Below are 25248 nucleotides of genomic sequence, written 5' to 3'. Positions count from 1 at the left end.
TATGCCCCAGATATAGCCCTAAAAAGACACCTCTCCCCCCCCAAAAAAGCCCCAAAACAAAGTCCTACTGTATGGCACAGGGAACTATATCCAATCTTCTGGGATAGACCATGATGCAAAACAGTATAGAAAAGAATGTATGTATATGTATGACTGAGTCACTTTGCTGTACAGCAGACATTGGCACAACATTCTAAATCCACTATACTTTAATTGAAAAAAACCTCCAAAATACTTAAAAAAAGAAAATGGAAACAACGTACTTTTTTTTTTTTTTTTGGTCTTTTTGCCATTTCTTGGGCCCCTCCTGAGGCATAGGGAGGTTTCCAGTCTAGGGGTCACATCAGAGCTGTAGCCGCCAGCCTACACCACAGCCACAGCAACTCGGGATCTGAGCCGCATCTGCAACCTACACCACAGCTCACGGCAACGCCAGATCCTTAACCCACTCAGCAAGGGCAGGGATCGAACCCACAACCTCATGGTTCCTAGTCGGATTCGTTAGCCACTGAGCCACAAAGGGAACTCCAGAAACAATGTACTTTTTAAAGGAAGAATAAATGGATAAATACTTCATACAAGAGGAAGTATAAATGAGCAATAAACAATATAAGTGGATGGTTGAACTCTATAAATTAGAGAAATATCAATAAAACAAAAGGAAATCATTTTTTTACTTATAAGGTTGGCAAGAATGAGGAATACTGAAATTCCTTAAGGCTGAAGATAATATAAAGAAACAAACTCTTTTGTGTATTATTGGAGAGAGCATCAGTTGGTGATTTCCAAGAGAGTAATATTCATTTTTCACTAATATCTATAATGTTTACAGCCTTTAACCAATCAATTCCACTCCTGAAATTTTACACTATAGAAATACCTAAGCAAGAAGGCAAAGATATATACAAATATCCTGAAATGTTGTTTATCATTGTGAATACTGGAAACATCTCAAATATTCCTCAATTCTGAATTAGATATAAATAAATTCAAGGTACATCCATGCACTGTAAATACTTAGGGGCTTCACAGAGGATGAAGATGCCACAAAAGATGTTTAAGACACATTAAGTGGGGGAAAAATCTATAATTTAATACTCCGTAATTATATACTTATTATGAAAAGTATATATTATTATTTTGTTTTGTTTTTGTTTTTTTAGGGCTGCACCCGCGGCATATGGAGGTTCCCAGGCTAGGGGTCGAATCAGAGCTGTAGCCACCAGCCTACGCCACAGCCACAGCAACCCGGATCCAAGCCACGACTGCGACCTACACCACAGCTCACAGCAACGCAGGATCCTTAACCCACTGAGCGAGGCCAGGGATGGAACCTGCATCCTCATGGATACTAGTCAGATTTGTTTCCACCGAGCCATGATGGGAGCTCCAATATATCTATATAAATGATTGCAAAGAACAAGGCCATTCTGTGAGAAATGGGACTAGGACTCAGTGGGGCAATCCTCCAGTAGTTCTGTCAGATACCAACATCCACATACACGGGAAACTGTACACACGCCTTCACCGTCACCACCCAAACCCCGTCCTGCCCATCAGGAATTACATTTGCTACCCTGGTGTCTCACCTGAATCTGTTTTCAGCTCGTGTCTTACCCCACAGCATACCAAGAGTGGAGTGGGACATGTTGGCAGAGGATTTTAAGCCATGGTAAAACGGACTAAATGTTGGTTTGCTTTTTATCATCACCATATGTACTTTCTAAAGAGCATCGATGGCAATGATTTCCTCCTAGCAAGGAGTGCTGCTCTCACGGCCCCCACCATGGCAGTGAATCACTACCAAGTGTGATGCATTTGGTCTCGAGTGCCCATTTGCCATTTGCTGGCCAAGGGGCTGTAGGATTCAGGCGGACAATGTTGTTCTTGCCTTTGAAAAGCAGAGGCATCAGTGTCTCTCTGGTTCAGCTTCCTGCCTGCACCACCCACCTCCCCAAGGCAGCCTCGCTGCCAGCTGCCCTGGATGGCCCTACCCTCACCCTTCCTACCTCGATGCCCTTAAGCAGCCCTGCGCTCAAGGCTTTACTGTTTTTCCTCCTTCTCCATTGGGGGCGGGGGAGCTCCAAGACTCTGATCCTTTGGTCTCACTTTCTCCCACACCCACCTCTGCCTCTGTCTCCTGTGTCCAGATCACCACTGAACCTTCTACTCTGCTCCTGGGTGTTACCTGAAAACTCCTTCCCTGGTATCTCCCCTAAAACCTTGGAGACATCCCCGGCAAAACGGCTGCTAACAGAACTGGCTAACTAAACAGCCACGAGCTGGGCAGTCGGAGGCCCCTGTCCTTTGCCCAGGGAAGTGGTGTTTCCCCAGGAGGCTTCTCTGGAGAAGAGGTTCACTGGAGAGGGCAGGGCGTTACTCCGTCAGCTTTAAAAATAAGCACTCCGTGGAAGAGAAAGAAAGAAAAGCCATCCACCCAGCTTAACCTGAGCCTTGTAACAGAGAGGGGAGTGTGTGGGGAGAACAAGAGGGAGAGCCAATTAATTACCCTTAGAAGCAAAGGTAAAAGTTGAAGATTACGAGACCCATTTACAGGAGGAAATAGACCCATCATTGAGCCTAGAGAATGGAAGGATTGTTTAGGGCCAGAAAAGCGCCTCAATGTTCAGATTTCATTCCTTTTCTGGAGCTTTGGAGAGAGGAAGGTCACAGCTTGGGCTTGGAAGGTACACTTAGCAGTGGGTTCAGACTGGGAGGGGGGGCTGTGGCCTTGGGCTCCATTCTGGGCTCCCAGAGTGCCCCCTCCCTGAGGGAATAGGCCCTTGGATTCTCCCCAGGAGCTGCTGTGGGTCGGCTACCCCAGGGGTGCCCCCAACCTCTCCATTAGCATCACAACAGCGGATGTCACAGACCCCACAGAACAGCTGGGGCCCCAAATGCAGGGTAACCCTAACCCCGGCAGTGATTGAAACAGATAGAGGGGTGGCTCTCTCACACAATGCCCAGGCCCCCCCCTTCCCCCTCCCCCTCCCTACACTTCCTCGAGAGCCTTTGTCTTCGGCTCTCCTGGGCCTGCAGCCTCTCTCATTCCCCGCAAATACTGTCCATTCGATTCCAAACGGAGGCCTCTAGGGAAAAGGGTCTGGCACTTTTTCTCCTTCCCTCCCTCCCCTTATGCTCCCCATCCTGCCTGGTGAGAAAAGGGGCGAGATGGTGACCACTTCACCTGTCTTCCTGGTTTGGTTTGGTTACCCTCGGAGCATGGGCTTGGGCAAGATTTTGTACCCATCAGGGCTTAGACTCAGAAGCTGTGGAAAACATGCTGGGCTGAGTTGGGGTCAGTTTGGCGCTGATGGCCCAAAGCCTTGATACCTGACCCTTTGGTCTGCGATCTCCTCAACCAGATGGGAGTCTCTGTATTCATAGACTTGCAGGGTCCTCGTGCCACCTCGGTCCCCTAAACGGGTTTGGGGAGATAATGCTAGGAATGGTGGCTGTACGGGACTCTGGGTGCGACCTGGGGTTCAAGTGGGGGCTCTTGGGAGAGGCCTTATAACTCTCCTGCCAGGAGTTCCTGGTCGAGGCTCAGTGGTTAATGAATCCGACTAGGAACGATGAGGTTGTGGGTTCGATCCCTGGCCTTGCTCAGTGGGTTAGGGATCCAGCGTTGCCATGAGCTGTGGTGTAGGTGGCAGACGCGGCTGGGATCCCACGTTGCTGTGGCTGTGGTGTAGGCTGGCACCTACAGCTCCGATTGGACCCCTAGCCTGGGAGCCTCTATATGCCACGGGAGTGGCCCTAGAAAAGACAAAAAAAGAAAAAACCAAAACTTTCCTGCCAGAACTCCGTGAGGCAGGGAGGGGGGTAACCGCTCTGAGCATCTGGCTTTCCCTCAGAGGGAGATCTACACTTGGAAAGGGATTTGGTTATTATTCAGGATTTTGGCCATGAATCTTCCTTAGACATTGATGAAAGCCATGTACCTTCTCGCCAGAAAAGTGAGTGGATGCAAGCCTGCACTCACGTACACACACACATACCCACATACACACACTCCAAAGGTCATGGACCTCTAGTCCAGAACTCCTGAATTCTGGGAGGTATATATTTTGGCAGAGAAGATGCCAGGTGGTCTTGAGGGGCAGATTCTACCTGAAGGACTGGCGCTACTCTGAGCAGGCAGCTGGTTGTCTCATTTGAAGGGCTTGTCACGCTGTGTCTGCACAGGTGCGCAAGGGACCTCAGTAGCATTAACCCTGGAATGGGTTTGGGGAAGAGAAGCCAGGAGACAAACTCTGGACACTTCTGTTCCAGGCTCAGCTCCGAGTGTGTTGTGGAAGTGGAGGGGCTGGAGGGAAAGGCCTGAAAGAGTTTCCGTGCTGAGGCTGGCAACTGGCTCAGCGTTTTGATCACCCATAGCTCAGGTACACTTCGCAACAACCCTGTAAATTAGGCACCTGGATTCTGCTTTCACTGACGAGGATAATGAGACTTAGGGAGTTAATTGTTCTAGGTCATTCAGCTAGGAAGTGGCACAGCAGGAATTGAAGCCCAGGTCTCTCAGGCATCAAAGCCCAGTTGCCGTAGTCAGACTCCTTACCGAAGAAATTCTCTCCGGCCTGTTCCCATGGCTTCCATGCCAGCCCCGGGGCCAAGAAGGCTGGGTGTTGTGACACAAACCTGTCCGGCCTTATTCACCATGCTTGCACATAATGCCTGCTGGGCTCCCCGCGACCCTCCCAGCCTATATCAGGCTCGCGGTAATTTTTCACTCTCATCTCTGACTTCTGCACCTAAAATATCCCATAGCTTAATGGTGTCCGAATTGAATTCCTTCAAGGCCGGGCTCATTAACATCCTGATTTCTCTGCACTGTCTTCTCCGACCAGAGATGTCCCAACACCAGGCCAGAAGGCCTGTCCCTCTCCCCCACTGAGCTCCACGACGGGCTCATTACCCTCCTTCCCCCAGCCTGGCTTCATTCTGGAGAATCCCGCACGGCTCCATTTTAACCAGGAGCCTTTCCACGGCCGGGCCAGTGTTCCAAACACACTGAAAGCACCCCCCCCCCCCGCCGCTGCCTAGCCTGATACCCCGCATAAATCAGGCCTTTCAAGAGTCAGTTCTCTTGATGATGATGACGACAATGCCAGTGTCAACGGTAGAGACGGGAAAGCCTAACCTAGCAGTTCGCAATGTCTCCAAGGTCCCAATACGACTCCTTGCCGTGTCTGGCGGGCAGGCTTTCTCCTCCCCACCAGGCTTCTGCCTGCTCTAGTCCTTAGTCCAGGGGAGGGGGTGCAGGGTCAGTCCTCAGATCCCCAACCATGGCTGCACTGCGCAAAAGGGGTGGGAGAACAGAAAAGTCAGGAGACAACGCTGTGGCTTTTGAACAGATATATAGGCTGTGTCATTTAATAGCAATTAAAAGAGGCAAACGTACAGGAGGATAAACATGCTCTTTTCACAGAGGAGGTTTTCTACTCATCGCCAGGCCCATCGGTATCAGTAGCTTTACTGGTGAGCTTTAAAGAAGAAGGTTCCCTTTAGAGTTAAAAATGGACTTTCCGAAATTTCCCCCAGACATGTGCAAAATAAAAAAGGCCATTTTGAACACATTAGTGAAAAGTAACTGCACACCCAGGCGGGGGAAAAAAAAAGAAAAAGAGAGAGAGAAGCAACGGAGGCAGCCAGGTGCAGAGTCCTGGGAGAAGGCCCCAGGGAGGGTGCTCAGAGGCCTTACAGGGAAAGCCATAGCCAATGCCAATCCTGGGTAAAGGGCCCTGGGTCTGGGATCTGCTGAACAAGCACTTGTCAAGTATGCAGGGAAGCTAGGCTGACTCGGAGGAGGCCTGGGACATGATGAAAATACTGGCAACTGCTGCCTGGAAGCTGTATAGTCCCTTTACCAACAGGGACGCGCTGCTGCCCCCACTTTTGAGGGCCTGCTCTTCCCAGGCCCAAGAGCTCCAGGCACACTCTCCTCAAAGGGACTGCGTTACGAAGTAGGTTGAAACCAAGCCAGCTGCCTAAACTATGACTGAAACCCACTAGGGTCCCCAGCTGGACTGTCCCTCCAGGAATAAGGACCTGATGTCGCCAAGAACTTGGCCAACTAGAGGACTGGAAGTCTCCTGGGCACCACGTTCTGGCCCTTCTAAGAGACCTCCGGGGCACTTGTACATCTCTGGGCATTTTGAGGCCAGATCTTAGGAGTCTGGGCACCCATGCTTTGCGCAAGACGTCTCAAGGGCTGGCCCAGCTAGAGGCCTCGAGACAAAACTGAAAAATCCGACCTCACCAGTTCAAACAGCATGTCTCCACAGACAGCGCAGTGGCTGCATGTTGGTTCTGTTCAGGAAGACTGAAGGCAGACCAAGAGGGGAGAGGGATCTAACAAAGATCCACCCAGGAGCCTTGAGCTTGGATAAGCCTTTTTGGCAGAAGGACTTGTGTGTGCAAGGGGCAGGCTACCTTCTTTCCTCTCCCCCCATTCACCTTCTCTTCTATAGCACAGTGTTTCCAGGGTTCAGGTTTGAGACAAGAGCAGCAATGACAATGCTTAAAAAAACCATGTGACAAGCAGGTTCTCTCTGTTCCACTTCAAAGTCTCAGCACTCAAACCTGAAGAGATCTTGCTCCAACTGCAGTCCAGTGCAAGAGGGTGTTCATGTCCCTTCTTAAGCAACAGGATGAGAGTGACTCTTCTTGCTCTTTTCTAATAAAGTCCCGAGCGAGAGGGATGGCACTTGGGGTCTTATTCCCATGGCTCCCTGCCTCCCCATGGCTATCGAGGCTCTGGGTGGCAGCCCTCATCTCTGAGCCTCAAGCTAAGGCCCTGGGCCGACTGTCTAGCCCTCAGGACGAGGCTCGGGAGGCTTCTGCAGAGCCCACATGCAGCCTGGCCTCTCCAGCTTTGAGGGAGCCTGCACGTCTGAGTGCATGTTTTCTTCCCCACGGTTTCCAAGCTGTGGTACAATATTTTTTTTTGGGGGGGGGGGAGGGTTGTGAAAAAGGAAACACTGCCTTCCCCAGAAGCAACTCAGTTGCTGACAAAGGTAGTGAAGAATTCTGTTTGATGAGTCTTTCCTCCCACTAATCCAAGCTGGAAATGCCTGTGTGGCTTATTTGTCATAGTTTGGTGATCCACAATTATACGCTTGCCAGTAGCCTTAGTAGCATCTTCCTGAAGTGTTTTAAAGGGCAGGTTCCTCTGTCTGACCTCCCAGCAAAGCCCTTGCATTAGGTCTCGGGAGCCCATTTCAGAGAGTGGACACAGCTTCCGAGCTAATGGGGCCAGGCTCCTTTTGCAAACTCCAGAGCTGGAGGGATGGGATAACAGGTGATTTTTCTCAGGTGAAGCCACAAGACAGCTATGGGGACCTCAAAAGGGGATGGAAGCGTCGGGCTTGAGCAAGAAGAGCTTCTTTTCCAGGATATGACTCAGCGAAGGACAGCTGGGCCCGAGGAAAGAAACCACTAGCCATGGCTGACCTGCTGTATTTCATGGTGACAGTGGTTCCACCCCTACAGGCATCCAGTCCAGTTACGGCTCTCCCCACAGTACAGAGCTGGTGCCATTTCCTCTAATGATGGTGGCCAGAAAGGTGGTTTTAAAACACAAAGGAATAATCCCAAGTCATCTTCAGATTTCGCCTAAGGGTAAAGTAAGGACCATTTTCAGGCTTCTGGAATCTGACTATCCCAGGTGACGCTGCTGGAGGAGGGCACGTCTGAGACTCTGTCTATGGAAATAACTGCTGACTTGGGCCCTGAACCAAGTGCCCTGACCCTGAAAGAAGACAAGGAGAGGAAGGGGGAAGGAACTGGGGCTCTGATTCCATTCACACTGGCTCTCCAGATCCAGTAAAACTCCTCCTGGTGTGGGGGGCACCTACAGTTAGTCATGAGGTCTGATTATTCCCACTGAACACTCAGCTCTTCTTTGGCCCAGAAAAACTAGAAGTAAAAGCACTGGGTCAGATCGAGGCTAAAAAATGCCATCCCCAGCGGGATGGGGGCGGGGGGTATTGGGGTGAAGCCATCATCTTGCCACCTGCCACACTTGTTCACTGATCAGTGAAAGTCAGTGCACTGAGGAGCTGAACCTCACAACTCGGGAACTGGGCGCTGGTCTTTCCTATGCTAAACAGAACTGTTTTCCAGGCTCTTTTTTTGTGTCAAGAAGAATCGGCCTCCCCTCTGCAGTGAATGGGGCACCTAGGAGCCAACAGGATGTACTTCCTGCCTACTCACCTCCCTCCCAGTGCCAAGCACCCATTTTGTTTGTGTAGTTCCTGAGCCCAGACCTAAGCTCTAGAGCCACGGATGAAAGGTGGCTGGTCATACTGGGACAGGTGACATGACCATCCCTAGGAAGGGACAGACAGTGTGCTGTAACTTTCCCTGAATCCCAGCCTAGCAACCTCTCATGGACTTGCTGACTCTCGTGCCTCTGTTACTCAAGGGAAGGGTTATGCGAATACTGTACATGGGTTATTAAAAAAATACATCTGCTCTCTTTGAAGAAGAATGCACAAATGCAGGGCCAGCCAGCGCTGGCTCCCGGGATCCGGGGCTGCAGCGAGCGGCCTTTTTCGGCCCGAGGCCAGCCTTCACGAGTGGTGGCTGCTGATGAGTCCCCGGAGTTGCTTGGCCACAGTGTCAATCAATTTCTGCTTGTCTCGCTCATTCTTCCGAAACTGTGCAAACATGTTGTTCTTGCGGCTTGTGTCCTTCATCCTGAGCAGAGAAGGAAAGAAAGAGCAAAATGCGTGCGGTGACAATGGTGGAGAGCCTATTTTCACCACCACTTGCAGCTGAGAGACTGCAGAATATTGTCACTGTCAGGCCCATACTCACCTACGATTGAGGAAGACGGCCATCCCAACTTCAGTCACCTCTGGAAAGCAGTCCAGAGCCAGCTCTGGCCAATTCCCTCGTCATTCGTTCCCACCCCACCAACTTCATTCCCGTCTATGCCCAGCTGTGCACCTGCTGTCAGTATGGGGACCTGCTATAGCCCTGATGGTCAACAGGATCTTAGAGGACCTCTAAGGTCTTCTCATTACCTCATAAAAGTACCAAACCCTGCTCCGACCTGCGAGCTCATATTTGAAAGGGAAGGCAGAACAATGTCCTTCACTAGCAATTCCAGAAGAATGTGAGTACTTGAAAGCCACTGTATATTTCCAAACCCTGCTCTAGCCCGTTACTCTATCTTCCCCCTACAAAATTAAGGGCTTGATTGATTTCTTTTCCTTTGTCTCAGAGAAGGGGCCCAGAGGCGGTGAGGTGGCCAATAGGGCATGGTGCTAAGGAAAGCGGGTGCCAAAAGGCTGAGCCAGCCTCTCACTTGATAAGCCGGGGTTTTAGGTAAGAGGAGCTTCCAAGATCTCAATGGCTGCTACATCCTGGAACTTGACCTTTGGAAAACTGTTGAACTGGCTCATGATAAAGCTCCAGGGATGGCGGAGTCTTGGTGCACAAACCGTGGGCAGTTCTGGCCACCAATGCTGCCAGATGGAGAGACCTCACTGGGAAGCATGGATGGAGACAGGCAAGGCCAGGCTGAGGCTGGCAGAGAAACTCCCGGATCTGACTGGGCCATGGTGACAGAACCCAGGAAGCTGTCACTCCCTGAAAAGGGTGCAGAGCCCCTGATATCTGCTGGGGATTGATAACTCCAGCCCTGGACTCTACGTGCTGTACCTCCAGTCCACAGATAGTTCTAATGTTAGAGAATTAAGAACACTGGCCAGACCCACTTCTCCCTGGAGAAGGGCTAGGCACCTCCTCACCACCCTCCTGCAGGAGGTGGGCCAGCTCTCTGACCTCAGAGCCCCCCGGCCTCCATGGAGATAGGCTGGGAGCGGGGACAGGAAGAGCCTGGCCCTGGGGGAGTCAAGTACCCTAGGCAGGCTTTCTCAGGGCCTTTGGCCAATCCTGGCCCCATTTTTTCCTGTGGGTGGCCCTGTGCAGAGGGACAGACTAGAGGCCTTTGGTCAAAAAGCCAGGGACATGTATCTCCATATGGTAAGGAGGTTCTCATGAGAGCCATAGCTTTGTGGCTCTGGCTGACAGTGACAGCCACAAACGAATGGAGATTTCTCTTTGATCTAAGCTTTAGGGCCTGAAGGCTGGAATTACTCATCCAGCAAACTTAGAACACTGCATATAAGGTACAACCACCCAGATGTGGAGGCTGTGCTGGGGAGGGGGGAAGGAGGAGAGGTGACAGAGGTTTAGGTGGAAAAGAACCTTGCGGTCGACAAGGGTCCCCAAGGCTAGGAATGATTACTGTATCTTGTCCCTGACACTTTCGTTGCCCAGTTATTGTGGAACTGGCTTGGTTTAGGATTATTGATCCCAGAGGCCAACCCCTTTTCTTTTGCTGGATATACTACAAATCGAAATCGAATCAACCCAAAGCAAAAGAAAAAAGAAAGAAGGGAAGGAAAATGCTTCCTGCCTTTATAGGACATTTACTGTAACATCCTATGTGATCATTAGTGTGCTGACTCCTCAAAGCATCCCAGAGACAGGCAGGCAGAGCTGGCTTTCAGCCCCATGGTGGAGCTCTGGAAACAAGGCAGGAAAAAGGGGGAAAGAGGGTCGTCTCTGCACCCCAGCGGCCAGCATTTGCGGGGTCATTAAGGCCTAAAGTTGGGGTTACTTGAAAGATCGGCTCGAGTGCCCTAAGGGCTGATGGTGGCATACAGGTTTTTCCCCTGGGAGGTTCTAAAACCAAGGGAGAGCTCCTCCCAACCCCCGCCGTAGTCTGTGAGCCCAGGATCCTGATCTCCTTTGGCTCTGGCCACCTCCCAGGGACACAGGGGCCTCCTCTCTGTCCTGAATGTCCTCTCCAGGTCTTTGGGTCTTTCCAGGTCTCCCCCTGCTAAGAAAGGCTGGGCTGAAAAGGGGAGTATTAAGGTCTGGTGGTACAGCTGGTGGTGGGGAAAGTTGGGACAGGTCAGGGCAAGGGGATGATTCCTATGAGGCTGGGAAATACAGATGGTAGTGACCTGGGTGGCCTTTGGCCTTTGTGTGTGGAACAAAGCATTTTAACCCTGCTGATTGCTAGGGCTAAGCACGTGGCTTTATTACTGGCCAGGCCCCTGGAGTGCTACAGACAGGCTGATTCTTTTCGGCTATTGTTGATCCATAGGAAGTAGATGAGCCAGGACTTCTTGGGTCTAGAGAGTCTCAGGAATAGAGGAGGAAAGAATTATTGAGAGAGGTAACTGGCCGAAGGGAATCCGAGAGCCCATGTGGACACATAATGAATACGGCGCCTAAGCACCAACTCAAAAGCCATTTCAGCTGGGTACTGAGAACTCTGTGATGAGGCCTTGCCTCTGGTAAAGAGCCTTCCATGGGAGATGTAGGTTCCAGATCTTAAAGCCATGGGCCTCACCACTGGGAGGGAGGGAAGATGGCCGAGGAGCTTCCTTCTGTCAGGGCTGAGTTTCAGGCTCTGGACTAGCAAGAGTATTGACTGTGCCAGGAAACTGGGTGGGAACAACCCTTTACCTGGCACCAATGGGGGAAAATCCCTGTCACCACTCCCAGCCCCAAAGGAATTGGTAAGCCAAGGGTCACTCAGAGGACCAGGGAGAGAGGAGGCAGCCAGCCAGTTGGCACCAGACTGGTTTAGTAGATTAGTATGTCAGGGTGGGGACCACTCACAGGGTAGGGATTTTAGTGTAGTCATTAGTGTCAATGAGGAAACCAGAAGGACTTGCCTCAAAGTGATGGAAAAGGCCCAAGTGAATAATATACTTACTCTCTAGATATCCTAGGGAAGAAGGTCATGGGGAGAGAGAACCATGGGAAACAAAGTTAAAATGGAAACATCAGTCTCTGTCTTGGTCTGGAGAAAGCTGAACTGTGGGTTCCTAAGTTCTTGGCTCCAAACATACCTCCACCTCCTGCTCTTGCCCGCTCTCTACCTCCTCCCCTTCCTCTCCCTCACCAGACTGCACAGTGGGAAGGTACAGTTTGGCCTCTCCTTCTTCTTAAGGCTCCCGCTCTGGTTCTGATCCCTGCCCTCCCAGGCCTGGGGACCTGCTTGACTGGCCTTACACGTAGACGGGCTACACTGTCCGGATGCAGGGTGCTCTTCTAAGAAGCCAGGGGTTATCTGGTGTGATGACAGGACAAAGCTGCCCTTTCACACGGTCTTGGTCTCTGGTCTGCCAGCTTTCACTTGGATAAGCCAAAACCTGAGCCAGGCTACGGTGCATAGCAGATTCCAGCATCTGGGTGACACACTGGTTAGGGAGCTGTTCTGGAGCTGGCTAACTCAATCTCAGTGGCAGCACCTCTGCTTCAGAGATGCTACAACCCTGCAGCAGCAACGTTTGCTGGCCAGTGCCTGCCAAAGGCAAGACTCAGATACCTCCAACACAGCTTTCTTGGGAAAGTTGGCACAATAAGGCTCAATCTGGCGGGGGCGGGATGGGGGGGATGTGGGAAGGGGCAGGTGAAGGTTTCAGTAATTTCAGGAGCTCCTTCTGCTAGGAACCAGAGAAGCCATCTGCTCTGTGGGGCTGTTCTGCATCCATCACCATGCCCCAGATGGCCGGGGCCAGGCTCACTCTGTGGCCCAGGCTGGCCTGAGCTGCAAATGAAGGCATCTTCCTTTTTCCTCTTGTCATCTCTAGTTAAGCTCCAAGCTGGTGTCAGAGCCCAACTGACCCGGACTTGCCCTAGCCTATTGTGGCTCAGGAATTAAGAGGCTACAAGAGGAAGACTGGCCTGCCCAATGCAATGATGGAGACTGCTGACAGCCTCTCTGACAACTTCAAGAATGGGACCACTCTGCTGTCTTTTCGAGGTACTGGCAAAGAGAACATTAGCCTCTACAACAACCCCCACCCCCACTTCCCCACCTCTCAACACAGACCCCTGGATGGGGTACTCACTTCTCAAGCAGGGTCAGCGCTGTCACGGGGTTTACCCGGAGGTACTTGCAGGTGGGCTGACCATAGTCCGCAAGGTAGGTTGACCAGTCCCACTGGATGAAGAGATCCAGAAGCTGTAAAACATCCAACCCCCCATCCCAAGGAATTAGTCAGACAGAAAAGACAAAACAGGATCTTAGAACCCCCTAGCATCCTTCACGGCTATATTAGATTTGAAAAATAAAAATGTAGTAAGAGAAAAAAAATGGCTACAGACCATAAGGCAACTAAGAAACTAAAACGAGTACTCAGGAGAAGGCAGAGTCACCTCTGCCCTAAGCACTGTTGCTGGCAGGACATACTAGCAGATAGCTCTCAGAGGCAGCCTGTAAAGAAACTAACACTGGACTGAATCAAGACACAAGACTCATAGTGCATCTTGAATATCATTGGAATAATCACTCGTTCAATTCATAAACATTTATCGAGTAGCTTTCGTGTGCCAAGCACCACTCCAGGAGCTCAGAGTCAACAAGAAACAAACCAAGGTGGGTGTGCCCAGTGCCACGTACACAACTTCGGAGGTCAAAAGGTCTGGGATCGCGTACGAGTTTCATGATTTGCTCCATTGACTCTGTCCAAGTCACTCAGTTGATAAAGTCACAAGCACGTGATTATAAACGGCCAGGGCACCCAGGCAACACAGAAACACCCAGCCGAGGCATAAACCGGCCATGTAATGTTTACATGAGGCACTGTGCTACACCTGTGTGGACACTGGCTGAACAGATAGAAACCTGTTACCTAAATACTTTTGGCAAAGGCTTTCCTTCCCAGCCAGTTTTCGCCTCGGGTATCGCTCTAACAAATATTTAAAAATCATGACTGAGTAAAGCTAAAAACGAACAGAGAAAATCAGTGCCTTACAAAGGGAGGGGTGAGGAAAGGGAAGCTGTTGGCCCCTCTCTAGAAACGTCTACTAGACTCACATCATTACGCAGAAGGACCGTCTAAGCAGTCTTCCTGGCAATGAGATACATAGAAGTGCTTCTGGACTCGTGACATTTCCCTACTTCTCCCTTTCCAAGAGACACCTGCGGATGAAGTTAAGTGGATGGCCATCTCTCTGTACAGAACCAAGGTAGAGAGGCTGAGAGTCAAATCCAATGCCAGGGCCTGAGCACTTGAGCACGCCTTTCTCCCCGTCCATGTGCACTGCGCGGCTGAGCAAAGGGGCCGTGGGGGCCGTGGCTGCTTGGCCTAGGTTCCTGTTCCATCTCGTAGAATAGCTATTAGGAGCTTCCTCAGGAAGGCTGGGAATTGGCTGAAGTCCCAAACCCGAAACTGAGAAAAGCCCCTACACCCCCAGCCAAGAAAAGGATGCTAAAGATGAGAGGAGGAGTTCCCGTCATGGCTCAGTGGTTAACGAATCTGACTAGCATCCATGAGGACGTGAGTTCGACCCCTGGCCTCGCTCAGTAGGTTAAGGATCTGGAGTTGCTGTGAGCTGTGGTGTAGGTGGCAGACATGGCTCAGATCTGCCATTGCTGTGGCTGTGGCGTAGACTGGCAGCCACAGCTCAGATTCAATCCCTAGCCTGGGAACTTCCATATGCTGTGAGTGTGGCCCTAAAGAGACCAAAAAAAAAAAGGGGGGGGCAGGAAGAGGAGAGATGAAGAGAGACTGGGTCTGGGTTGTCTGGATCAGCATGGCCCCAAAGGGCCCTCTCAGGCCGGCCTCTTTTATTTAATTATTTTTTATTTTTTTATTATGGTTGATTTGCAACATTCTGCCGATTTCTGCTGCACAGCAAAGTGACCCAGCCATACATCCATATACATTCCTTTTTTTTTTTTTGTCTTTTCGTCTTTTTGCCATTTCTGGGGCTGCTCCCGCAGCATATGGAGGTTCCCAGGCTAGGGGTCCAATTGGAGCTGTAGCCACCGGCCTACGCCAGAGCCACAACAACGTGGGATCCGAGCCTCGTCTGCAACCTACACCACAGCTCACGGCAACGCCGGATCCTTAACCCACTGAGCAAGGCCAGGGATCGAACCCGCACCCTCATGGTTCCTAGTCTGATTCGTTAAACACTGAGCCACGACAGGAACTCCCTACATTCCTTTTTTCACATCATCCTCCATCATGTTCCATCACAAGTGATCAGATATAGTTCCCTGTGCTATACAGCAGAATCTCTATTATATTTAAAACAAAAATTTTTTTTTTGGTCTTTTTAGGGCCACACCTGAAGCACATGGAAGTTCCGAAGCTAGGGGTCGAATCGGAGCTGTAGCTGCCGGCCCACACCACAGCCACAGCAATGCCAGATCCGAGTTGTGTCTGCAACCTACACCACAGCTCACGGCAACACCAGACCTTACCCCACTGATCGAGGTCAGGGATCAAACCCGAGCCCTCGTGGAACTAATCAGGGTCCTTTCCGAAGCACCACACTAGTAACTCCCCTCTCAGGCCTCTTTTAGGTTATGGTTATTTTAGTTGGCAAGGAAAAGGGCTTCTACCACTTCCTGTTGCTGCTCCAAGGCCTCAAAGAGTTCTCCTTTAGAAGAGAATTTTCCCTGACTTCCTAGTCTCATCTTGGTATTTCTACCCTACAGTGTCCAAAGGACCACTCAAGACAGTTTCTCCTAGAAAGCATGATAGACACTTGGCGTGTTCCTTGTTCTCAAGTTCTTCTACCAATACAATTATGCTTTCCCCCCCAAATCCCAGGGGGAAAAAAAAGCAACTATGCAAAAAGATAGCACTTTCTTCATTACAATTTTTTCTCAGGAAATTAAAAAAACCTCTGGGAGCCTTTTACTGTTTGTATCCTAGGGAGCTAATGTAAGAAACGTGAAAGAATAACAAGTACGTTTAATTGGAAAAATCTGAAAACATGGTTTCATAAGACTATTTTAGGTATTACTTTTCAGAGGTGGACATATACATGCAGTTAATAAAACGACTTTCTCTATTAATGAGTCCCTAATTTCTGTGATGGAATTAATGGTATCAGTATTTCCTGATTTACTGCAAAGATCACCATGTCTTTCTGGCTGATGAGACCCGGGTAAAATCACCAGTGGGGTGTGGAGGACAGCTCATAACTTTGCTTTAAAGTTTTCTATTTTTAAATTCTTGCCAAAGTCTCTCAATGCCAGTACCAAGCCTAAGAGCTGTGGGATGACAAGCTACCTAATTTATCCCATTCTGGGCATGGAAGCTACATGGCTCAGTAAGCTCATCCAGTATGAGTCTGCAGATCACTCTCTGGGTCTTTGCTGCTGCCCACAGTCCTTCTGGTGGACGCAGACTAGGGGCGGGGTGAGACTTAGCTAAGTTAATTGCCTTGGAGCGCAGTTCTCCTGGATTCCTTAGAACAAAGTTAGAATAAGCTAAGAAGAAAACCAGCAAGCCTGTTTATCAAAGCAGCACTTTGGTTTCTAGCCTATGACTTTCAAAGATGACTTGGGCCCTCTCAGCCTGGTTCTCTGCATACAATGGCCTTCTTAGATCGCCATAAAGTCTCTTCCAAGGATGCAGAATAGCCAGTCATCACTAAAGATCACATTCTTGCATATTTTTATGTATTTTATTTTATTTATTTTTTTGTCTTTTTTGCCTTTCTAGGGCTGCTTCCAACTGCATATGGAGGTTCCCAGGCTAGGGGTCAAATTGGAGCTGCAGCCACCAGCCTAAGCCACAGCCACAGCAACGTGGGATCCAAGGCATGTCTGTGACCAACACCACAGCTCACGGCAACGCCGGTTCGTTAACCCACTGAGCAAGGCCAGGGATCGAACCCACAACCTCATGGTTCCTAGTTGGATTTGTCAACCACTGTGCCATGACGGGAACTCCTTTTCATATTTAAAAAATTTTTCATTTAGAAATCATTTCAATTTATCGGGAAGTTCTAGGAAGAGGCATAGTATAAGGAACGCCACATACCCTCGGATTCGATCTATCCATTGTCAGAATCTTACCCTACATGCTCCATCATTGGTGTTTCCTCTCTCTTTCCTTCTTTGCTTATACAGTATTTCTTTTTGGAGTCTCTTGAGAGTAAATTACATATATCATGGCCCTTTATCCCCAAATATGTCAGTGTTCCTAAGAATTAGGGCTATTCTCACATATAATCACAGTATGGTTTTTAACTTTCATAAATTTAATATTGATACTGTCCATACTCTAATTTTTGGGGAGCGGGAGTGTACAGCAGCTTGATGTGGGATCTCAGTTCCCAGATCAAGGCCTGAACCCAGACTGAAGTGGTGAGAGTGCTGAGTCCTAACCACTAGACCACCAGGGGACTCCCTCCTCCAATGTCTAGTTTTATAAACTGACCTAATAATGTCCTGTATAGCCTTTTTGCTTGTTGAGGACTAGGTATTACATTTAGTTTTCTATTGGGTCTCCTTTAATCTGGACGATTTCCACAGCCTTTCTCTTTATTATATGATGTGAAATTTCTGAAGAATGTCAACTCTTCAAAAGTTCCCTGCCTCCCCCTCCCCAGTTTTTATTTCCCTAATGCTTTCTCACAATAAGATATAAGCCATGGTATCTCTGGCCAGAAGACTGCATGTGATGCTGTGTCCTCCTTGGGGTATCACATCTACAGGTACACAATATGCAATGTTCCTCTGTCACCCACTGGTGATATTTATTTTGATCACACAGTCAAGATGTTGTCTGCTTTCTCCACCATCTAGATATTATATTTTCTTTCTTTCTTTCTTTTTTTTTAGGGCCACACCCACGGCATATGGAGGTTCCCAGGCTAGGGGTCGAATCGGAGCTGCAGCTGCCAGCCTACACCACAGCCACAGCAACGCCAGATCCAAGCCACGTCTGTGACCCACACCACGGCTCATGGCAACACCGGATCCTTAAACCACTAAGCGAGGTCAGGGATCGAACCTACATCCTCATGGATCCTAGTTGGGTTCATTAACTGCTGAGCCACGAAGGGAACTCCAAGATATCATATTTTCTTTTGCAACTAAATTGAGGAGACAATTTAAGATCAGGTGGATATACTGCTCCTGATTAAAAATTTCCCTTTAGATTTAGCATCTATTGATGATTCTTCTCTTCTTTAGTCTTTACTCTGATGGTTTCAAACTGATGACATTTAATTCCATCCTTCCCTCCGCCTTTATCAGTTGTCACTCAGCATTCTACCATAAGCAAATGCTCATTCCTTCTCCCCTGGTAATTTATCTGTTTTATTATTGAATGGACTCGTGGGTATCCATTTCCTCAATGGTTTATATTCATTATGATATCTAATTACTTTGGTGCTCAAATTGCCCCAGATTTGGCAAGCGGGAGACCCTTCAAGCTAGAGCCTGTGTCCTTGTGACATGCCCGCATACTTTTTGTCAGGGCTTCCTTACTTTCTGGCATAATGAGATGTTGCAGGTTCATCTTATATCTACCACGCTCAGCTCTGAAATCAGCCATTTCTCTTAAGAGCCTTGGTTTCTGTCAGTGGGAATGTTATTAGTGATCAAGATTTGGACGCTAGGTGTGTTCACTGCTACTGGGGGATAATCTGGGGGGAGTTAACACCCTCTCAATGGAAAGAGCTAGGAAATACATGAATGTAAATGTATCCACATGCACACATATACAGACATGCATGTGGACTTACATAAGCAGGGACACACAAAGATTTCAGAAATCATGAGTTTATCACACCAGGACCTCCAATTCTAACCATTCCCACAGAGTTCTTTCTTGCCTTCCTCTATGCCATATATTGACGTGCTTTCTTGCACAGTGAGATCCTGGCTCTCCACATCACCTCATTTACCAATTTGCTCAGTCCTATAATATATCTAAAATAGGCTCAGAATTGCTTGTATATAGTACTATACAAAAAGCCTACTGAGAAAAAGAGGTCAAGTCTTGTTTGCAATTCTCTTTCCCAACCTAAGAGTGAGGGTACAATCAAATCCTATGTTCATAAGTCACCTGGATTAGTCCTTTTGCTTTATTTTCCCTTCAGTTTGGTTACGGTATTCATCTACATGCAATTGGGTTCATTTGTTTCCATTTGCTTTTAGTTTTAGGCTCCTCCTTCCCATCCTTGTTAATTTAGTTTTTTATATATGCAGGTCACTATGCTTCCAAAAGTCAAAACTTTACAAACGCATTAGCTCAGAAAAGTGTTACTTTTTCATTTGTTGTTTGCCTTTTACCCTAGTTCCTACCATGCCCAATTTCATTGTTTTTTGGATTTGTCCTTCCTATGTGTCTACTTGTAAAGATAAGCAGATACACGTATGCTTTCTTATTTTCTCTTCTTTCTTTCACAGAAAGTAGCATATTATATGTATGCACTTTAAGGCATCTTATTTCTTGATGTTTATAAGTAGGTGGTGGATGGAGAAGGAGAAAGAGGAGCATCATAGGTAGGAGACTGAACTTTATGATCATCATTCCTCAGACTTTACTGAGTATCTCCTGCAATTTGTACCATATCCACATGCTACATGTATTATTATTTACTTAACATTTTTTTGTTTGTGTTGATTCATATTTTGGTCGTAAGAAAAATTTAAAAGAACACTTTACATCACTATCATAAATGGGAAACCATTCTCACTTGTTATAAATAGAAGATAACTCAAATACAAGCACCACATGAGATGTTCTTTTCGTCATCACAAAGACTATAAAGGAATAGTTTCCTTCCAACACGATTTAGTGTTCAATGGTGCATCTGGGTACTAACTAAACCCGTATCTCATACCACTTCATGTGACCTCTGTACTTTGAGGATTCCATCCACCCTGGGATTAGTTTGTGACTTCGGCCAAGAGTTGAGTGATGATGACTGTGGCCTGGAATAGTGTTAAGTGGTATATGTGTACAAGGAAGCACCCATAACAGAAGTTTCAGCCAAGTATTATCAGTATACACACGGGCTCTAGGTCCTGGGCTGGTCAGGAGGGTCCCATGGCCAAGTGTCGGATTTGGCTGGTGAGGCCGGGAGAGCCTCGAAGGACTGGGCAACTTGCTTACACAACCATAAGGATGGTTCATTTTCCTCATCACCAGGTATCTTCATCCATTAATGGGTTTCCTTATAGTTGGCTTTTGATGAGTTCTGCATCAGGACATTGTTAAATTTCTTGATTCTGCATATGATGACTTCTGATTGAATTTACAGAACCACACTTTGGGCCTGCACTTGTGTTCATTCTATTTATAGTTCTTAAGAGTTGCACAAAAATTATAACCTTCCTAAGTTTGAAAAGTTTAAGTGAAGTGACTTCTAATATTTACTCACAGGATTTGAAACATGAATAATAAAACATATTTGCTTGTCTTGGACTTTCTTAATGAAGATATAAACCTAGTGAACTCAACAAATGTTTTTAAAAGCATCCAATACATGCAAGGACAGGGGCTGGCCTTTCAAGTGATATTAAAACGTGTGAATTTCCCTCACTTGGGAGAATAAAAGAAAAACCTAAGTAACAATAACCAAGCCAAATGAATTAAATGCTATTAAGTGAGATAGTCTTCTTCTTTTTGATCTGTCAATGGAACATTTTACAAAGTTTTCCATTTATAGTGAAATTAAACAGCAGGGAGTTCCCACTGTGGTGTAGCAGAAACGAATTCAACTAGTATCCATGAGGATGCGGGTTCAATCTCTGGCCTTGCTCAGTGGGTTAAGGATCTGGCATTGCTGTGAGCTGTGGTGTAGGTGGCAGACACAGCTCGGATCTGGCGTTGCTGTGGCTGTGGTGTAGGCTGGCAGCTGTAGCTCCAATTCAACCCCTAGCCTGGGAACTTCCATATGCTGCAAGTGTGGCCTTAAAAAAGGCAAAAAAAAAATTAAATAGAAAATATAAATTGTGGTTCAGAACACAGACACACACACGCTAGGTTTAAGTTTATTTTGATTATCAGACAATGCCTCATAGGTGATGAGAATCATTTCAGCGAAAATAAATGTGTTATGATTATATCTTTGTGGTGGGACGCAAATTATAATTCTGATTTCATGGAGGTAGGGAAATGGGGAGGTGAGGAAAAGACCCTGGAAAGATGAGCAAATTGCTGCACATCACAAAGGAGACCAGTGGTAGAGATGGCTTGATGGTTTATACTCCCCAAGATGCCACAGTTTATTTTTTAAAAATCCCCCATTGATTTGGTCTCTGGGTATAAGGCATCTGCCTAAGCCTACATCAAACTTCTGAACAGACTCTCTTTTTTGCAATGGTAGCTAAGAAACACTAGCAACATCCAAATGTGTCAACGTGAAAACTAGTCCAAGGCCAGAGAGTGGGTTAACTGGATGGAGTGCAGATAGCATTAGAATAGCAGAACAAATGCAAACTTGTAGGAAAGATCTTTGAAATGAGATATTAAGGTAAAGTAGGACTCTGTTGATCCTTATTAATGCATACCAACATACATCTTTCTCCAAGAGAAAAAGCAGAACTAATTCAAGTGGATGAATTATTCACGGGTAAAGGAACTCTAGGCATCAAGCAAACACTCTTGAGAGTGCCCTTGTGTTCTTGTAGACAGAAAGGATTACCCAACGGACTCAGAAAGTAAAACTTAAAAGACCGGTGAAGAATGCCCTCTTGTTCTTACTACTAGCCCAGTGTTTGTTACCAAACCAGTTCATATCATACCTACTTCTGATGAGGAAAATTATTTTACCCATTCTCGCTGCTGATTCCTGTAACATGGGCTTCATCTCCCATGTAGACTGGGAGCTCCCCAAAGACAGGGAACTGTTCTCTCCTGACTGCTACACAGGGCTAGATTTTTAGCGAGTAGTCAGTAAAAAACATGTTAAATTTAATTAAAATAGGTGAACTGACATTTTATAGGAACCAATATTGGCTAGAGAGTGGCAAAGACTTCAAATTTGCCTTTCTCACAACAAAATTTCCAAAAAGACCAAACCTAGGGCCCTTCTGACCAGCACTAGAAGAAAGGTTATCGGAGGAAGACGGAAACATTCAACAGGAGAGATAACAGGTGTTGGCTTCAAGGTGTCAACCTCATTTAGGGACAGCCTCCTCTTAAAAGATTCCACAGGGAGCCAAGGATTGTAGGAGCGAAGGTACACACACACACAGACACAGATAGACTGACAAGCGCCAGACACAGATAGACTGACAAGTGCCACACCTCTTTCCCCAGGGGTGATTTTCTTTCCACATTTTCTCTTGAACAGGCACACTGCGTCCTGTAGAGAAGTGTCCTCCCAAAGTAGGTATGACCTTGAAGGAAACTTGATTTATGAAAATCTGAATTTGCACTTTATATGCTTTCCAGAAGTAGTCTTCACGTTGAACAGCTTAGACTACACAACGATTTCAAATAACATGCTCCTCTGGAATGCTTCACCTATAATCCAAATGACAAAATTCTACATACATTCCTGTTTTAGAACATGGCCACCATACAAAGGGCAGTCTACTTACTCAAGACAACTGCCAGGAGATTTGGTGGGTTGTTTGTTTGTTTGTTGTTGTTTTTGGCCACTCCCAGCCTTTGACAGGATAAAACCCAGCACAACATTATAAAATATTTTTCATGATCACTGATGTGCAGGTGCCTTTTAAAAGGCAGTTTAGCAGTGCAAAAGGCCCTCAGGCTGAGGGTCCCCTGACTGACAGTGTGCGCCCAGGTAAGTCACCTAATCTGGTTTTCTTGTTCAGATATGGAAACATAACAGCTCCTATCAACAGATGAGGGCAGATCAAGAGAACCATTTGGCAGAAAGTCCACCAAAAAACATAGAGTTGGCTAATGACTCATTGGGGTTTATTGTCCAAGATCTCCCCCAACTCCTCGTCCCTGGTTGCTGGGGCCACTCTCATTCAAAGAGCATCTGCCTGTTCCCACATATCCTCAGGAGCACTTCCTGACATAGAAATCTGGGCAAAGAGAGGAAAGAGAAAGCAGGAATTTTTTATTTTTTTTATTTTAACAAACACAAAGTGAGTACCAGCAATGTATCAGGCACTCTTCTAGGCAGGTGAAAGGATGAATAAGGCATCTCTAGTCCTGAGGAACTAGGTTTAGTGAATAACATATACAGAGCAACATGAGCACCCTGAGAGGTACTCCAACAGGGTGCAAAGAAAGTTCAGAGGGAGGGCATCTAAGCCTGAGCTGGACAGGAATTGCCTTAGGAATAAGCAGGCCAAATGAAGAGAATGATAAATGCCTCATATGCTAATAGGCTAAGAAGACTGAATTTAGCCTGGAGGCTCCTCCACTTGTTTTTATCAAAGCTGTTACCTGCTTTCTTCTAGATCATGGGATGGAAAACCATAGCCACCACTTGTTTTTGTAAATAAAGTTTTATTGGAACACAGCCATGCTCACTGTTTAACATATGGTTTATGACTATACCGTCATAAATAGCTGAGTTAAGTAGTTGGGACAAAGACCATTACAGCTTGAAAAACCTATAATATTCACTGTCTAGTCCTTGGCAGAAAAAGTCTGCCTCTAGATCCAGGCCAGGAAGGGCAGTGTGGTCTGAAATTCTTTCAGATATAAAATTCCAATAGCTATAAAACTAAAGAAAAGAAGGAAAGAAAATGGCTTCAGGGAGTTCCCATTGTGGTGCAGAGGAAATGAATCTGACTAGGAACTATGAGGTTGTGGGTTCGATCCTTGGATTCGCTCAGTGGGTTAAGGATCTGGCATTGCCATGAGCTGTGGTGTAGGTCACAGACGCGGCTCGGATCTGGTGTTGCTTGTGGCTGTGGTGTAGGCCGCTGGCGACTGCTCCAATTTGATCCCTAGCCTGGGAACCTCCATGTGCTGCAGGTGTGGGCCTAAAAAGACAGAAAAAAGACAAAGAAAGAAAGAAAGAAAGAAAGAAAGAAAGAAAGAAAGAAAGAAAGAAAGAAAGAAAGAAAGAAAGAAAGAAAGAAAGAAAGAAAGAAAGAAAAGGGAAGGAAGGAAGGAAGGAAGGAAGGAAGAAAAATGGCTTCAGAAATACCCTCTGATTATGAAGAGGTGGCAAAACTTCATTATCTCAGCATCTGGCATTAGCATTCTTTTAGGACAGAGAAATGTTTTTAGAGGAAACATCTTGCTTTGTAAGATCCTCAACGAGCCAAGACCTATGGTACAGAAGGGGGACAGAATTTGTTGCTCTGGTTCTTTTGGTTTTTTTCCTTTTTCGGCCATACCCACGGCACATGGAAGTTCCCTGGCCAGGGATTGAGTCTGAGCCTCAGCTGCAACTTATGCCACAGCTGCAGCAACACTGGATCATCAACCCACTGTACCACAGCAGGAACTCCATGTTGCTTTGGTTCTTCAGAGGCAGGGAGCTAATCGAAAGAAAAGAGACTTAACTAGTATGTGTGAGAATGGCTAAGAAGGGAATTCCTATTGCTCTTATGGCCCCAAAAATTCTGGAGACATGGGATATCTGATAAGTGACTTATTCAAAGTGGCTTGTGGTCTAGTGTGAGATATAAAAATCCATGCCCTCACTCCTAATCTTTAGACAATATACTCTGCTTTTATGTGCTTGGGTGAATAATTTTTTTTTTTCCAAAAGAAATTTTTTTAAAAATTATTATTCCCCCAATACATTTTTTTCCCTACTGTACAGCATGGTGACCCAGTTATGCATACATGTACAAATTCTATTTTCTCACATTATCATGCTCCATCATAAGTGACTAGACATAGTTCCCAGTGCTACACAGCAGGATCTCATTGCCAATCCATTCCAAAGGCAAGAGTTTGCATCTATTAACCCCAAGCTCCCAATCCACCCCACTCCCTCCCCCAATTTTTTTCTCTTTGTGACTTAAAAAAGGCTGTTTCACACTTAGAAAGCTGCAAAACTACACAGTGGAAATGGAAGCCCAAGGAATAAGAAAACTAGAGGTCTCCAGGGGTCCAAAGACAAATGCAAGGGGCCTTTGGATTTTCTACAGGCTTTGAAACTGGGGTGGGGAGAGGTTCCAAATTTCTCTGGGTCTCTATAGGTTAAGTGGATCTGGCTTATACCTGAGTTTTGCAACAGTGGCTCCTCTACAGGCTGGCACAGGGGCCCCCTAGAAAGCTCTGATCTCCTCCCCTTTTTCTCCCTGGCTGAGTGAGGGCAGGGAAGGAGTAAGCAGTGGCTATGCCGTTTCCTGCTTTCCTGCCAGCCCCGCTGCCAGGTGGATGGAAGCGTCTTTCAGAGTTTTATCAGGGACCAATTGTCCATCAGCAGCTTCCCTGGAAAGAGAATGTTGTTCTGAGATATATTCACTTACTTCCTAAGTGTGGGTTTTTAGGTTTGCTCTCTAAACTTTTCACCTCTGACACTACCCTGGTAAAGAGAAAAAGAAAGCCAGAAAGCCTT

General features: G+C 47.2%; 1 protein-coding gene across 2 annotated transcripts in view; it reads right to left on the bottom strand.

Moving 5' to 3' along the window:
- Positions 1–5343: 5343 nt before the first annotated feature.
- EXOC6B (exocyst complex component 6B) overlaps positions 5344–25248 on the bottom strand; it is a 597903-nt gene continuing 577998 nt past the window's right edge. The window contains exons 21-23 of one of the 2 annotated variants that reach the window (XM_047781788.1): positions 12888–13000; positions 11747–11758; positions 5344–8703 (exon numbers count right to left, since the gene is read on the bottom strand). In XM_047781788.1, the coding sequence (XP_047637744.1) occupies positions 8577–8703; positions 11747–11758; positions 12888–13000 (252 nt within the window). In that variant the 3' untranslated portion in view covers positions 5344–8576. The remainder of the gene's footprint in view (positions 8704–11746; positions 11759–12887; positions 13001–25248) is intronic. The other variant, XM_047781789.1, reaches the window with a different exon arrangement.

This window comes from Phacochoerus africanus, chromosome 5 (genome assembly GCF_016906955.1).
Source record: "Phacochoerus africanus isolate WHEZ1 chromosome 5, ROS_Pafr_v1, whole genome shotgun sequence".
Classification (NCBI taxonomy): domain Eukaryota; kingdom Metazoa; phylum Chordata; class Mammalia; order Artiodactyla; family Suidae; genus Phacochoerus; species Phacochoerus africanus.
The sequence above is the reverse complement of the archived record's forward strand: the minus strand, read 5'-3'. Positions and strand labels throughout refer to the sequence as shown.